This window comes from Bufo gargarizans, chromosome 7 (assembly GCF_014858855.1).
Source record: "Bufo gargarizans isolate SCDJY-AF-19 chromosome 7, ASM1485885v1, whole genome shotgun sequence".
Taxonomy (NCBI): domain Eukaryota; kingdom Metazoa; phylum Chordata; class Amphibia; order Anura; family Bufonidae; genus Bufo; species Bufo gargarizans.
Genome location: NC_058086.1, coordinates 28,142,313 through 28,158,790, shown reverse-complemented (window position 1 = coordinate 28,158,790; position 16,478 = coordinate 28,142,313). Strand labels below are relative to the sequence as shown.

General features: G+C 48.6%; 1 protein-coding gene across 3 annotated transcripts in view; it reads right to left on the bottom strand.

Moving 5' to 3' along the window:
- FAF1 (Fas associated factor 1) overlaps nt 1-16,478 on the bottom strand; it is a 265,559-nt gene that overhangs the window by 229,477 nt on the left and 19,604 nt on the right. For 2 of the 3 annotated variants that reach the window (XM_044300816.1, XM_044300817.1), the window contains exon 2: nt 7,352-7,420. In XM_044300816.1, the coding sequence (XP_044156751.1) occupies nt 7,352-7,420 (69 nt within the window). Of the gene's footprint in view, nt 1-2,263; nt 2,395-7,351; nt 7,421-16,478 lie in introns of those variants that run through there. The other variant, XM_044300818.1, reaches the window with a different exon arrangement.

Below are 16,478 nucleotides of genomic sequence, written 5' to 3'. Positions count from 1 at the left end.
GGTGGCAAAGCATTGTAGTTAAGCATACTATAAATGCTGGGGGCTGTAGTGCTATAACAGCTAAGAACCACAGGTGGCAAAGCACTGTAGGTAAGTACTATGAATGCTGGGGGTTGTAGTGCTATAACAGCTAAGTACTGCAGGTGCCCGAGCACTGTAGTTAAGTGTATTATAAATGCTGGGGGTTGTAGTGCTATAACAGCTAAGAACCACAGGTGGCAAAGCACTGTAGGTAAGTACTATGAATGCTGGGGGTTGTAGTACTATAACAGAACACACAGCACTGTAGATAATGTAGAACTCCAGGTACCACTACATGAGATCGTTATGGTTCTGTAATAGGGAAGACTGGACACTACAGGCGTGCGGCTAAAGATCGCAGCATAATAAGAGTGCATCCAACATGCAAGATATCGCAACCATGACACAAGGCAACAGAAATACAGTCAATTATGCGACCACGTTCTTTGATTATGCGTCATACTGCGATCACTGGCCTCACGACTAACACCTCTATGTAGCCTTACATCGCCTTTCCTGCACACATAATGATTCCCCCGCGGTCCCTTGTAAGGTCCTTGAAATCTATAGATCAAGTGTCAGTTCTTGATATTGACCAGATTTTCTGCAGGAACAACCCCATTTAGCAGAAATTTTTAAAAGTCAGTTCCACCAATGTGAACGGGGTTGATTTGGCGACACGTGCATGGATTTCTGCAAGAATCATTCCGATCGACTGAACGCCGTTTCTCAGTTTCGCAGAAATATCTGCATCAAAATCTGCCGCATGTGAAGGCGCCTTTAGAGACTCTACCAGCTGATGGGTCAGTGAGACATGGCTCCTAGGCAGACCCGTGTGTCTCGGAGGATACAGACTACATACACATCCCATCTAGCCTGATCCTGCAGATCTGTGGGGGCCAATGACCTGTACCCCCAGTCATCAGCTGCATCAGGCAGCCCCCGGCCCTGAAAACTATACAGTGGACGGAGGGCTCCATCCCCAGTGAGCACCACAGCTCAGCGTCCAGTTACTTGAATGAGCTGCAGTACCCCGCCACGGCCACTACACAGCGAACGGAACAAGGCAGCCCACCGGATAGTATCTGGAGCCAGGGGCTGCCCTAAAGAGCTGATGAGCGGAGGAACAGGGTGTCAGACCCCCACCAATCTGATATTAATGACCTATCCTAAAGATCCTGGAAAAACCCCTTAACGACCAGAAGCTTTTCGTACTTTTGTGTACACCATGCTTTAAACGGGTTTTCCAAGATATTTGAACTGTTGATCTATCCTGACTGGTGGGTTCTGACCCCACTGATCAGCTGTTTGAGAGTCACCGGTGCTCGCAGTAGCGCCTCGGCATTCTTGCTGCTTAGCTTCGGACATCTGAAGTCACGTTCATCAGTCAAACGGCCTAGGAGTAGCTCAGTCCCATTATAGTGAATAGAGCTGAGCTGCAATACCTAGTACAGCCACTATACAATGTACGGCGCTGTGCTGAGCGGCAAATTGCAGAATGCACACGGACGCCATTCGTGTTTCGCGGATCTGCAATTTGCGGACAGCAAAACACACAACAGTCGTGTGTATGAGGCCTAACACCCCTTTTGTATGTGCTGGTAAAATAATTTTTTTTTTTTTTTTTAGGGATGAGCCTAAAACATCCTAAGTCGATTCACATAAAACTTTGTTCTAAGGCCTCATGCACACGATCATTGTTTTGGTCCAAGCCGCAGTTTTGGCGGCTCGGATGCGGACCCATTCACTTCAATGGGGCCGCAAAAGATGTGGACAGCACTCCGTGTGCGGTCCGCATCCGTTGCTCCATTCCGTGGTCTGCAAAAAAAAAATAACCTGTCATATTCTTGTCCGTTTTGTGGACAAGAATAGGCAGTCATATTAATGGCTGTCCGTGCAGTTCCGCAAATTGCGGAATGCACACGGACGCCATCCGTGTTGTGCGGATCCTCGGTTTGCGGACCGCAAAACACACAATTGTCGTGTGCATGAGGCCTAATACTGTACAGAGGAGCTCCGTACAGTATTATAATGTATTGGCTCCAATGAGCCAAAGTTATTGCTTTGCGAAGGCTCGTGAGACTTCGCGCAATAACTTCATAAATTTATTTGTACTGTAAAAAACCATTTCCTGATTTCGGGTTCGGTTCTAAGTGGTAACTTGGAACCGAACCCGAGTTCGGGAAATGTTTTTTTACAGTAAAAATTTATTTATGCAGTTATTACCCGAAGTCTCACGAACCTTCGCAAAGCAATAACTTCAGCCGAAGTCGATTCGCTCGTCCCCAATTGTGACCCACGTGCCGGGCGATCCCCTCGTCGGTGGGTGCAGCAGCTTCAACCTTTTATCTTCCACAGCGGCCCCCCAGTGGTCGGACCTCCACAGGAAATGCATTTATACCCATTTCTACCTTCAGGGTGTGAACGACCCCTTCAGGACATCAACATCACAAGGACAGCGAAAAAGGTCTCTGCTCTAAAAGAAGGAAATCCAGGTAGGCGGAGGCGGCCGTGCGGTTAACCCCTTGTGTGCCACCTATCAGAAATGAGGAATAACGCCCATAGAGTCTGTGGGTGAATGAGCACAAACGCCTTTAAAAATAATGCATGACGCCAATGAGGGAGTACCAATGCTTCCTCCCACACATCACACGACGGATGGCACCACCTAAATTGGCCACACACTACACTGAGCTCACTTACAAACCAAGACACGCGTAAACCCTTTCACGCCCGGATGACGCGTCACCCGAGCACCTGGGAGGCTTTGAGCTTTCTGAGGGAACTGTTTTTCTGACGTTATCTCCCCTCAGGTCCTCAATAAACAGGCAACGAAAATATGAAAGGGGAATGACAGCTACAGGAACCGGAGTCTGGGGGGGGGGGGGGTGCAAATCATGAATGGGATCTTGTGAAAGCAGCCGAGTCTGCGGACTGCAAGTGCAATTCAAATGATTGCAACAGGGTGAAATGCAATACTCCGTTATAAAACTAAAAGGGCATTTCCTTCTGAAATTGTAAAAGAAAAACAAAAAAATAAATGGACAGAAGATTTGTTACGGAGAAATCCAGGCATACTGTGCAGCAGCTCACGCTGGGAGATTCGGGATATGCTCACACGGAGAGGATACGCTGCTATTTTTCCTTTTCCACAGAAGAAAATCTGCAGTGTATTACAGCACCAGCAAAGGGGATGATATTCTAAATCCGCAGTGCGCCAATTCACATTGCAGATTCCCACCGGAGATTTTACCGCTTGCAATGAACAGGGGGAAATCCACTGCAAATCTGCAGCAAAATGTAAGACTTATGCATGTAAGGCTACTTTCACACTTGCGTTTGGTGCGGATCCGTTCAGATAACACAACAGTCTGCATCGGTTCAGAACGGATCCGTTTGTATTATATGTAACATAGCCAAAACGGATCCGTCTTGAACACCATTGAAAGTCGATGGGAGGACGGATCCGTTTTCTATTGTGTCAGTGAAAACAAATCCGTCCCCATTGACTTAAATTGTGTGTCAGGACGGATCCGTTTGGCTCAGTTTGGTCAGACGCTGCAAGCAGAGTTTTGGTGTCCATCTCTAAAGTGGAATGGAGACGGAACGGAGGCAAACTGATGCATTCTGAGCGGATCCTTTTCCAGTCAGAATGCATTAGGGCAAAACTGATCCGTTTTGGACAGCTGAGCCCTGAACGGATCTCACAAACGGAAAGCCATAACGCCAGTGTGAAAGTAGCCTAACTCGTGTACATTTTGCTGCAGACTCACGACAAAATCCAAGGCTGATTTTATTTCTGTCCACTTTGCGTCCTTGTGAGGAGATGCCCTAAGGCAGGGGTGGCCAACCTTACCGACACAAAGAGCCAAACAAAAAACACATGACTACCAGGAGCCACAAACTATACATTTACACACGAGTCACCGTATTTTTCGCCCTACAAGGTGCACCTAGGTTTTAACAAAGAAAAATAAGATAAAAAAAGGTTAGTAACATAGTATATAAGCATCATTAGCAAAGAAAAAATGAAAAAATATATTTTTCATCAGACCTCAGATCAGACTCCTAAATCAGATCCCCAATCCTCATCGGACCTCAAAATCAGACCCGCAATGCTCGGATCAGACAACACAAATCAGACTCCCAGTGTCAGACCCCCAATGCTCAGATCTGACCCTCCCCCCCCATATGCTCAGATCTGACCCTTCCCCCCCATTATGCTCAGATCTGACCCTTCCCCCCCATTATGCTTAGATCTGACCCTTCCCCCCCCCCATTATGCTTAGATCTGACCCTTCCCCCCCCCCCATTATGCTCAGATCTGACCCCCCCCATTATGCTCAGATCTGACCCTTCCCCCCCCCAATATGCTCAGATCTGACCCTTCCCCCCCCCCAATATGCTCAGATCTGACCCTTCCCCCCCCCCAATATGCTCAGATCTGACCCTTCCCCCCCCAATATGCTCAGATCTGACCCTTCCCCCCCCAATATGCTCAGATCTGACCCTTCCCCCCCCAATATGCTCAGATCTGACCCTTCCCCCCCCCAATATGCTCAGATCTGACCCTTCCCCCCCCAATATGCTCAGATCTGACCCTTCCCCCCCAATATGCTCAGATCTGACCCTCCCCCCCCCCAATATGCTCAGATCTGACCCTTCCCCCCCCCCCCCAAATATGCTCAGATCTGACCCTTCCCCCCCCCCCAAATATGCTCAGATCTGACCCTCCCCCCCATATGCTCAGATCAGAACCCCATTGCTCAGTTCTATAATAAATAAAAAATCTCTGCCCTCTCCTGATCAGGCACCTGCTACTCTGCAGGTCTACTCTCCACTGTGACCTGATGAGCACAACGTCAGGTCATAGTCCGTGTCTCCACGTAGTACGTTCTCACACTGTGTGTATCAGGACGTAGTGGAGAGTGAGCTGGAGCTGCAGAGAAGCAACAGAGCCCGATCAGGAAAAGAGATCTGAGCCTGGGGTGGAGAGTGAGGCCGTCTGACTGCTTCCCGGCTCCACAGCAAAGAGCCGCATGAGGCTCAAGAGCCACGGGTTGGCCACCCGGCCCTAAGGTTATGTTCACAGGGCAAAAAAAAAAAAAAAAAAAAAAATCGGTGGCAGATTAGAAGGTAATCTGCTTCTGAGGATAAGCCGTTTTTGGAGGTTTAATCGCAAATCAGTGTATTTTACCGCCTTTTCATTCAATTCGATTTGGAACACATAGTCAAAAATGCCCCTTCGGAAACTTTTTTAAAACAGCGGTTAAAAATATGCTCCCATGTGCATCAGAGCATGTATTCCCCATTTAAAACAATGCAGATAGAATTCCGGCTGCCCATACCCTCAATCCATATGGCCAGGCTTGCCTGACGTCCCCGAGGACAGGGAACGAGCAGTGGAAGCAGGGTGCCCCTGCGCGTGAGCAGTGGAAGCAGGGTGCCCCTGCGCGTGAGCAGTGGAAGCAGGGTGCCCCTGCGCGTGAGCAGTGGAAGCAGGGTGCCCCTGCGCGTGAGCAGTGGAAGCAGGGTGCCCCTGCGCGTGAGCAGTGGAAGCAGGGTGCCCCTGCGCGTGAGCAGTGGAAGCAGGGTGCCCCTGCGCGTGAGCAGTGGAAGCAGGGTGCCCCTGCGCGTGAGCAGTGGAAGCAGGGTGCCCCTGCGCGTGAGCAGTGGAAGCAGGGTGCCCCTGCGCGTGAGCAGTGGAAGCAGGGTGCCCCTGCGCGTGAGCAGTGGAAGCAGGGTGCCCCTGCGCGTGAGCAGTGGAAGCAGGGTGCCCCTGCGCGTGAGCAGTGGAAGCAGGGTGCCCCTGCGCGTGAGCAGTGGAAGCAGGGTGCCCCTGCGCGTAAGCAGTGGAAGCAGGGTGCCCCTGCGCGTGAAGCAGTGGAAGCAGGGTGCCCCTGCGCATGAGCAGTGGAAGCAGGGTGCCCCTGCGCATGAGCAGTGGAAGCAGGGTGCCCCTGCGCATGAGCAGTGGAAGCAGGGTGCCCCTGCGCATGAGCAGTGGAAGCAGGGTGCCCCTGCGCATGAGCAGTGGAAGCAGGGTGCCCCTGCGCAGTGAGCAGTGGAAGCAGGGTGCCCCTGCGCGTGAGCAGTGGAAGCAGGGTGCCCCTGCGCGTGAGCAGTGGAAGCAGGGTGCCCCTGCGCGTGAGCAGTGGAAGCAGGGTGCCCCTGCGCGTGAGCAGTGGAAGCAGGGTGCCCCTGCGCGTGAGCAGTGGAAGCAGGGTGCCCCTGCGCGTGAGCAGTGGAAGCAGGGTGCCCCTGCGCGTGAGCAGTGGAAGCAGGGTGCCCCTGCGCGTGAGCAGTGGAAGCAGGGTGCCCCTGCGCGTGAGCAGTGGAAGCAGGGTGCCCCTGCGCGTGAGCAGTGGAAGCAGGGTGTACTTTTAGAGACTGAGTGCCCAAACTGCAACCAACTACCCACTAATTTATTGCAAAGTGCCAACACGGCAATTTAACCTGAATGCCAATACAGTATATCTTCCATGTACTTTATCATTTAGGCTACTTTCACACTAGCGTCATAGGGTCTCAATACGAGGGGAAGACGCTTCATTCATTGTCAATGGGAATAAAACGTAACTGAACAGAACGGAGCGCTCCAAAATGCACTCCTTTCCGTTTAGCTGCGTTCCCATACCGGAGAGCAAACCGCAGCATGTTGTAGTTGGCTTTCCATCCTGGGATGCGGAGAAAAACAGTGACACAATAGAAAACGGATCCGTCCCCATTGACTTTCAGTGGAGTTCATGACGCAGCCATCTTGGCCATGTTAAAGACAATACAACCGGATCCGTTCATCACAGATGCAGACGGTTGTATTATCAGTAACGGAAGCGTTTTTGCTGAGCCCTGCCGGATCCAGCAAAAACGCTGGTGTGAAAGTAGCCTCAAGAGAAAACCTATGTTAGATCTGCCATGGGCAAATCCACTGTAGATGTTTTATAGACTCTGACGCTCTGGTCTTTGCCATGGCAGATCCACTTCTAAAGCCGATGTATGCCTGTGATTTTGAAATCCGCAGCGTTCACGTCATTCTGCGCAGATTTTTTTTCTGCAGCAAGTGAATAGGGATGTAAAATACGCCTCCCACTTACATGAGAATGACTCTGCCAGGATCCTGAAAGTGTGAACAGAGACATACTAGATTGTCAGCCCCATGCGGGACAGTGTGATGCTCAAGTCTATGCAGAATATGTCAGCGATATAGAAGCGAGTAACGTAAAAGGTACAAACAGGGCCAAAGATGACAAAATAAACATCAGCGCAGTAGAAATGTATTTTTATTATATCAGATCTATAGACTGAGAACGAATGGGAAAAATCCACTTACTAATAAGTCCCAGTTGTTCTGCTCGAGCAGGGTGATCGCCTCATCGATATTCTCGATGCCGGTGCATGCCTGGAAGAGGAGCAGAGAATACAAAGAGTTACAGAGCGGCAGGGTCTCCGGTTTCAGGCTGGCAGCAGTACCGGGTCTCGTAACTGTGTCACCTTCTCCAGCTCGCTGTGGTCCAAGGTAATGTTTTACCAAACTTTGAACTATATGTGAACTTTCTTCTAACCACATCCAGCAAGCAGCGGACCTCGTCCGCCCTACCACACAATGGAAAGATTTTTAAATGCTTCTCTAATAAGCAAATTTACTTAAAAGGGGTTTTCCATTTCCTGCAACAACAAAAAAATAAAAAATAACTCGCTGTATAACAAAAGGCTGTTCAAGGGAGCCGGTTAGGCCTGCGGCACGGGTCGGCATCAGCATCCTTATTTCAGAGGCAGACGGGCAGCCTGCAACTTTCACAGGTTCTAACAGTGGCAGGTGGCAGTGGCAGTTGAAAGATGGAACTGAGCGTGGGCGACCAGCTGAGCGATGTTACTGAGGTGGACAGAGAACAAGCAGGAGGTGGCGCTATACAGGTAGATTTTATTGAATAACTCAGCGGGTATACTAAATTTTTAATTCCATGCAATTACAAAAGTAGTCGGATGCAGGTGCCGATACAAAAAACGTATGATATTGTTCGTGAGACAACCCCTTTAAAGGGAGTGTTTGAGATATTGAGGGCACTGATTAGCTGCAATGGTCACGTGCAGTACACCGCCACTGCGGTCTCAAAACAAACAGCTGCAGAAGTACAGAACCAGCGCCACAGGGAACGGCACTGGAAAAAGAGATTATGTGGTTTTTTTAAGCGATTATAGGGGTTTCCGAAATTTTTAAAAGGAACCTGTCACCTTGCATATGCCATTTAAACTGCCCACAACACCTTACTCCTGTTTGTATAGAGCTCTCAAAGTAGTTCTTGTCTCTAAGGGTCCATTCACACATCCGCAATTCCATTCTGAATTTTGCGGAACGGAATTGCGGACCCATACCGGAATTGCGGACCCGCACTTCCGGGTCCGCAATTCCGATCCTGAAAAAAATAGAACATGTCCTATTCTTGCCCGCAATAGCGGACAAGAATAGGCATATTCTCTTAGTGCCGCCAATGTGCGGTCCGCAAAATGCGGAACGCACATTGCCGCTGTGCCCTACTTTTGGACTTGTACGGTCTCTCACCTACGGTTTTTCGATTTGGGACTGTTGGATTCTCCTGGTTTAGACTTCAGCTTGGTAACATTTCAAATTTTTTCTATTGTTTTGTTGTGCCTTCCTGTCACTAGTTATTTGTTATTTTTGTCCCCTGTGACCCTTCCCCGATTGTCCCCTGCACATATCTAGATAGGGACTGTCGTCCAGTTGTAGGCCGCTGCTAGGGCAAGATCGTGCAATAGGTAGGGACAATTTTTTAGGCAGGAATTCAGGGTTCACTGTTCCCTAACGTGACAATATGTCCCAAAAATCAAGTCAAGGAGGCTGGGGTTTTCCTTCTCCGAGTCAAGGTTTCCATGCCCGCCTCTTGATTGATGTTCTGTCAGGTAGGGATCTTATGAGAATGTCCATCAAGATGCAGGAGGCAGGGACATGCGGGAAACCTCGACTCTGAGAAGGAAAACCCCAGCCTCCTTGACTTGAACAGACTGATTTGCATATGACAGGAAGAAAATTAAAAGAGCATGTTTGGTGCATTTAATAGTTAAAAAATACTCAGCAAGAACTACTTTCAGACCTCCACAAGTACATGAATAAGGTACTGTGCCCAGTTTAGACAGCATATCCGAGGTGACAGGTTCTCTTTAGTCAGCTTGGACAACCCAGTTTATAATTCTTGGACGATATTCGTGAACTAGAGCACAAAAATAAATGGAAGGATTTGCAGATTTACATAAAAGCATAAAATAAAAGATAAATATAAAATGATCATTAAAGTATATTTCCTTTATTTTTTCATTTACATTTCAGAAAAATTTTCAAGCAAAAACTTTGCAAAGGTGTGAAAAATACACACCGAATACAAAAGGTGCAGCGTGCGCAGACACGGCGCTGTCTCCGAGACAAGCAGCCTATGCCTCATCGGGTTGACAAAACAAATTCTCAAAGTGAGAGCCCACTAAACACAGGAGAGCGAGACAAAGAGCAATCACTACAACCGGTCTATGAAGTCAGGTGAAAAACGGATACCTGACACTACCTCTGCAAAGACAGGCAAGTGCTGACGACAATGACTGTCACAAATAAACCGACCCTGCAGTTACCCCTTCCGCACCACAAGGGGGAGATGTGCACGACGGGCGCTGCAGAAGACGGGCATTTTCTTCTAAGACAATCATCAACTTCCTCGGCAGTGATGTTAGCAAATCTGGCCTTACGTGAGGACTCATCTCAGGAGCCAGATGACTAATGCGACCAGAAAAATTCTCGTCTGCAGAAGTCCTTAATGTCTGGATACTAAAAGAAAGGAAAAAAATAAAAAATACAGTCCAGGAGAGGACTAACTGCAGTAATCTGGACGTCAGTCGGTGTATAAGGCCTCTTTCACACAAACTATATGGTGAACGCATTGCACCCGCACTGAATCCGGACCCATTCACTTCAATGGGGCTGTGCACATGAGCGGTGATTTCCACACATCACTTGTGCGTTGCGTGAAAATCGCAGCAAGCTCTATATTGTGCGTTTTTCACGCAACGCAGGCCCCATAGAAATGAATGGGTCTGCGTGAAAATCGCAAGCAAGTGCGGATTCGGTGCAATTTTCACGCATGGTTGCTAGATGATGATACGGATGAGCAACCCCCGGACCCCATTAAAGTGTATTCACTGTATTACATGGTTGTAAGGGAAAATAATAGCATTCTTTAATACAGAATGCTTAGTAAAATGTGGATTGAGGGGTTAAAAAAAATAAAATAAAAATTAACTCACCTCATCCACTTGATCGCGCAGCCGGCATCGTCTTCTTTCAGGACCTGAAAAGGACCTTTGATGACGTAATCACGCTCACCACGTGGTGAGCGAGATTACGTCATCAAAAGTCCCTTTGCAGGTCCTGAAAGAAGAAGCAAAAAGACAATGCCGGCTGCGCGATCAAGTGGATGAGGCGAGTTAATTTATTTTATTATTTTTTTTTAACCCCTCAATCCACATTTTACTAAGCATTCTGTATTAAAGAATGCTATTATTTTCCTTTATAACCATCTTAGGCTACTTTCACACTAGCTTTCGGCTGTCCGCTTGTGAGCTCCGTTTGACCCGAAGCGGACCCGAACGCATCCGTCCAGCCCTAATGCAGTCTGAATGGAGCGGATCCGCTCAGAATGCATCAGTCTGGCGGCGTTCAGCCTCCGCTCCGCTCAGCAGGCGGACACCTGAATGCTGCTTGCAGCGTTCGGGTGTCCGCCTGGCCGTGCGGATCCGTCCAGACTTACAATGTTAGGCTACTTTCACACTAGCGTTCGTCGGTCCGCTCGTGAGCTCCGTTTGAAGGGGCTCACGAGCAGACCCGAACGCAGCCGTCCAGCCCTGATGCAGTCTAAATGGAGCGGATCCGCTCAGACTGCATCAGTCTGGCGGCGTTCAGCCTCCGCTCCGCTCGCCTCCGCAAGGACAGGCGGACAGCTGAACGCTGCTTGCAGCGTTCGGGTGTCCGCCTGGCCGTGCGGAGGCGTGCGGATCCGTCCAGACTTACAATGTAAGTCAATGGGGACGGATCCGTTTGAAGATGCCACAATGTGGCTCAATCTTCAAGCGGATCCGTCCCCCATTGACTTTACATTGCAAGTCTGGACGGATCCGTCCGAGGCTATTTTCACACTTAGCTTTTTTTTTGCCATTTTAATGCAGACGGATCCATTCTGAACGGAGCCTCCGTCTGCATTATTATGAGCGGATCCGTTCAGAACGGATCCGCCCGAACGCTAGTGTGAAAGTAGCCTAAGTCAATGGGGACGGATCCGTTTGAAGATGACACACTGTGGCTCAATCTTCAAGCGGATCCGTCCCCCATTGACTTTCAATGTAAAAGTCTGGACGGATCCGTTCAGGCTAATTTCACACTTAGACATTTTTTGACAATATAATGCAGACTGATCCGTTCTGAACGGAGCCACCGTCTGCATTATATCAGCGGATCCGTTCAGAACGGATCCGATCGAACGCTAGTGTGAAAGTAGCCTTATAAGGGGGGAAATTTTTTAAAAAAAAATCTACAGAACACGGAACCCAAACCCGAACTCCAGTGAAGAAGTCCGGGTTTGGGTCTAGGTACCACATTAATTTTCTTTTCACGAACGTGCAAAACACATTGCACTAGCGCGGAAAAAACTGATCAGAACGCAACTGCAGTCAAAACTGAGTGCAATTGCGTGCCTACTCGCACGGTTTTCCCGCAATGCACATGCAACGTATCTGGAGCAAATCCGGGACGCCCGTGTGAAAGAGGCCTATGGATTGGCTCAGAAAGCGTTCAGGGAAACTCACACTATTTTGCAAGTTCAGTCAGTTTTGTCTGGAATTGCGTTCAGTCGTTCAGCTTTTTCCGCGCAGGTGCAATCCATTTTTCACACTTGTGATAAAAAACTGAAGGTTTACAAACAACATCTCTTAGCAACCATCAGTGAAAAACGCATTGCATCCGGACTTGCTTGTTTTTCACTGAAGCCCCTTCCCCTCTATTGGACCAGAGCTGCGTGAAAAACGCGGAATATAGAACTGACGCGTGAAAAAAAAACGCTCATGTACACAGACCGATTGAAATGAATGGGTCAGGATTCAGTGCGGGTGCTGTGCGTTCACTATGCACGGAAAACTCACTCGTGTGAAAGGGGCCTAAAAGTGACCCCTGATAATCAGGACCTGTCCGCATCTTATTGTGTTCTTAGGCCGGGTTCATGTCACCGTTGTGTCATATGACGTCATGTAACGCATAGGATCCATGTATCGCTAATAGGATTGTTTTGTACGGTTATACCTTTGAATGGAATAGTATATATAGTCTATTACGTTATTCAATGCTGCAAGTAAATGCTATACTGACCCAAGATGCTTTTATAGCATATGTCGGGTCAATGTGTCCCTATGTACACGTCCCACATATAGGCTGGGAGATGTGCCGACTAAGGCCAGGTTCACATCACCGTTCCATTTTCCGTTCTCCTGATCTATCAGAAGAACAGAAAATTAAACTAAAAACCGGATCCTATATTCCGCGCATCCGTTAGGCTCAGTTATTCACATTTGTTTTAGCCATTTCAGTCCAAGATCCGTTGTTTTAGACGGAAAAAAAAACGTCCTATATGAAGTGACAACTGTTGTGGTCTCCTGGTTGGATACTACAGCTGTCACTCAGAACAGAGGAGAGGCAGAGAGCACTTCCCGGTGAAGCTCCGCCTCCAGTGCAATTGCTGGAGCAGAATAAAAACTCATATTCACACTACCCCTGATGATAAAAACTTCACAACAAGTATGTTTGTACCGCTCTCCCCAAACCCCACCTAGTCATGGTCAAAACTGTTTACAGAGTCCCTGTGATTCAACGTCTGATAATCTGTCAACAACAAATAAAGTACCACTGAGCTTGAAATAAAGCAATTTTACTCAGTACGTAGCTATTTCACCAGAACCCCCATATTTTCCAGAAGAATGCTTCCGTCCGAGAGCCCTGTTATGCATGAGGTGTTACGCTACAAGACCGGCGCGGCAGCAAGAAATATTACAATTAGCAAATTACAGTGTACATAAAGATGCAATCACTAAGGCTACAATTACTACAATGACTCACTGTGTGCGCCACAAAACCAGTCACCTCAGTATGACCCACCTTTAATATATTGTTCATTTGGAGAGTAGTTTCGGCTGAGTTCACACTTGTTTACCCATGTAACATCCATGCTCGGATTAACCAAACATGCACATGTATACCAGACCACGGGGCAACGCTCAGGGAGCAAAGGATCGGGTATGTTTTAAACTAATATGCCTGGTCCTGCCTTCCCTGGATAGCAGATTTGAACCGACAGTCGGACTGACCCATACACATTAGACCTATCACTGTTGTTATGTGCGTGGCCTATGCACATATCTAATCCACACAGTGGATGGGCACAGCAAATATACAGGTGCTATCTGCATGCACAACCAGTAGGACCGATACTGACATGACCTGCGCACATTGCTGCAATGACAGCCTATAATGTCTTTTGGATCCATACTCTAACTCTGACTTTCAGGCATTTTCCATTAGGTTATATTATGGAGGTGCACCCCCCTGGGTATAAGCCTTGACCAGCCGAGTACTATACTCAGCTATTTATCAGTGCCATAGACTTTAAATGGAGCAGCAGGGAGCATATACTCAAGCACTGCTCCATTCATACTCCACCAAGCTGTAGTCTAGTGGCCGAGGCAAATGTAGAAGTGGGGATCCAGCAGTCAGATCCCCGCCAATTTAACATTTATCCAGTGGATAGGTGATAAAGGATTCAGACAGGCGCTATGTGTGGGTGGGCTAAAACAGGACTCACAGGCTTCCTCCATGTGTAGGTGGGCTAAAGAAGAACTCACAGGCTTCCTCCATGTGTGGGTGGGCTAAAGAAGAACTCACAAGCTTCCTCCGTGTGTAGGTGGGCTAAAGAAGGACTCACAGGCTTCCTCCATGTGTGGGTGGGCTAAAACAGGACTCACAGGCTTCCTCCATGTGTGGGTGGGCTAAAACAGGACTCACAGGCTTCCTCCATGTGTGGGTGGGCTAAAACAGGACTCACAGGCTTCCTCCATGTGTAGGTGGGCTAAAGAAGAACTCACAGGCTTCCTCCATGTGTGGGTGGGCTAAAGAAGAACTCACAGGCTTCCTCCATGTGTGGGTGGGCTAAAGAAGGACTCACAGGCTTCCTCCATGTGTGGGTGGGCTAAAACAGGACTCACAGGCTTCCTCCATGTGTAGGTGGGCTAAAGAAGAACTCACAGGCTTCCTCCATGTGTGGGTGGGCTAAAGAAGAACTCACAGGCTTCCTCCATGTGTGGGTGGGCTAAAGAAGGACTCACAGGCTTCCTCCATGTGTGGGTGGGCTAAAGCAGGACTCACAGGCTTCCTCCATGTGTGGGTGGGCTAAAGAAGAACTCACAGGCTTCCTCCATGTGTGGGTGGGCTAAAGAAGAACTCACAAGCTTCCTCCGTGTGTAGGTGGGCTAAAGAAGGACTCACAGGCTTCCTCCATGTGTGGGTGGGCTAAAGCAGGACTCACAGGCTTCCTCCATGTGTAGGTGGGCTAAAGAAGAACTCACAGGCTTCCTCCATGTGTGGGTGGGCTAAAGAAGAACTCACAGGCTTCCTCCATGTGTGGGTGGGCTAAAGAAGGACTCACAGGCTTCCTCCATGTGTGGGTGGGCTAAAGCAGGACTCACAGGCTTCCTCCATGTGTGGGTGGGCTAAAGCAGGACTAACAGGCTTCCTCCATGTGTGGGTGGGCTAAAGAAGGACTCACAGGCTTCCTCCGTGTGTAGGTGGGCTAAAGAAGGACTCACAGGCTTCCTCCATGTATGGGTGGGCTAAAGAAGGACTCACAGGCTTCCTCCATGTGTGGGTGGGCTAAAGAAGAACTCACTGGCTTCCTCCATGTGTAGGTGGGCTAAAGAAGAACTCACAGGCTTCCTCCATGTGTGGGTGGGCTAAAGAAGAACTCACAAGCTTCCTCCATGTGTGGGTGGGCTAAAGCAGGACTCACAAGCTTCCTCCATGTGTGGGTGGGCTAAAGCAGGACTCACAAGCTTCCTCCATGTGTGGGTGGGCTAAAGAAGGACTCACAGGCTTCCTCCATGTGTGGGTGGGATAAAGAAGGACTCACAGGCTTCCTCCGTGTGTAGGTGGGCTAAAGAAGGACTCACAGGCTTCCTCCATGTATGGGTGGGCTAAAGCAGGACTCACAGGCTTCCTCCATGTGTAGGTGGGCTAAAAAAGGACTCACAGGCTTCCTCCATGTGTAGGTGGGCTAAAGCAGGACTCACAGGCTTCCTCCATGTGTAGGTGGGCTAAAGAAGGACTCACAGGCTTCCTCCATGTGTAGGTGGGCTAAAGCAGGACTCACAGGCTTCCTCCATGTGTAGGTGGGCTAAAGAAGGACTCACAGGCTTCCTCCATGTGTAGGTGGGCTAAAGAAGGACTCACAGGCTTCCTCCATGTGTAGGTGGGCTAAAGAAGGACTCGCAGGCTTCCTCCATGTGTGGGTGTGAAATTAAAACATTTCAGTTTCATCAGGAGAGGCAGACTACTTGTTCCAGTAATGAACCTATGCCACCATGGTTTAGATCTATACAGCCCTTATACATATTATGTTCAGTAATTTCTTAGCCCCAGGAGTAGCTGAACTTGAAATGACCATAACTACTATTTCTTCTGATTTGCTAACTTTTCCAGACGCCTGAACTGAAAATGTGCTTATTTACCCAGCGATACAATCCATGTCTGGTTATCACAGAGGGGAGAAGGGCTATTCAGAAGTCTAGTAAAACCAGATGGCAAGTCCCACGAGAGCTGTGACAGTGTCCATTAGGGACTATGGAACATCTAAGGCCTCATGCACAGGATCGTATGTATTTTGTGGTCCGCAAAAAATATGGATGACATCCGTGTGCATTCCGTATTTTGTGGAAGAGAACAGCTGGCCACTAATAGAAGGGTCCTATTCTTGTCCGTAATGCGGACAATAATAGGACATTTTAGATTTTTTTGCGGAACCGAAATACGGGGACATACAGAAACAGAATGCACACAGAGTACTTTCCATTGAAATGAATGATTCCGTATACGGTCCGCAAAAAAACAAAAATACGGAACGACATGTAAAGAAAATACGTTCGTGTGCATGAGCCCTAAATGGGATTTTTAACAACTTGACGTAAGCGGAGGACTTGAAGGTTTAGATTTACAATATTTGGCTTTTAGGCAGAAGTGCTCACATCTGGAAGGAGTTTGCCGGGGAGCTGGCGATGGGGTACGTGATTAAAATAGCAACTATTCCCTGAGCTGCAGGTGCGGGAGATATTTTAAGGGTTGCTTGTGTACCACTCATCATGAAGTGTTT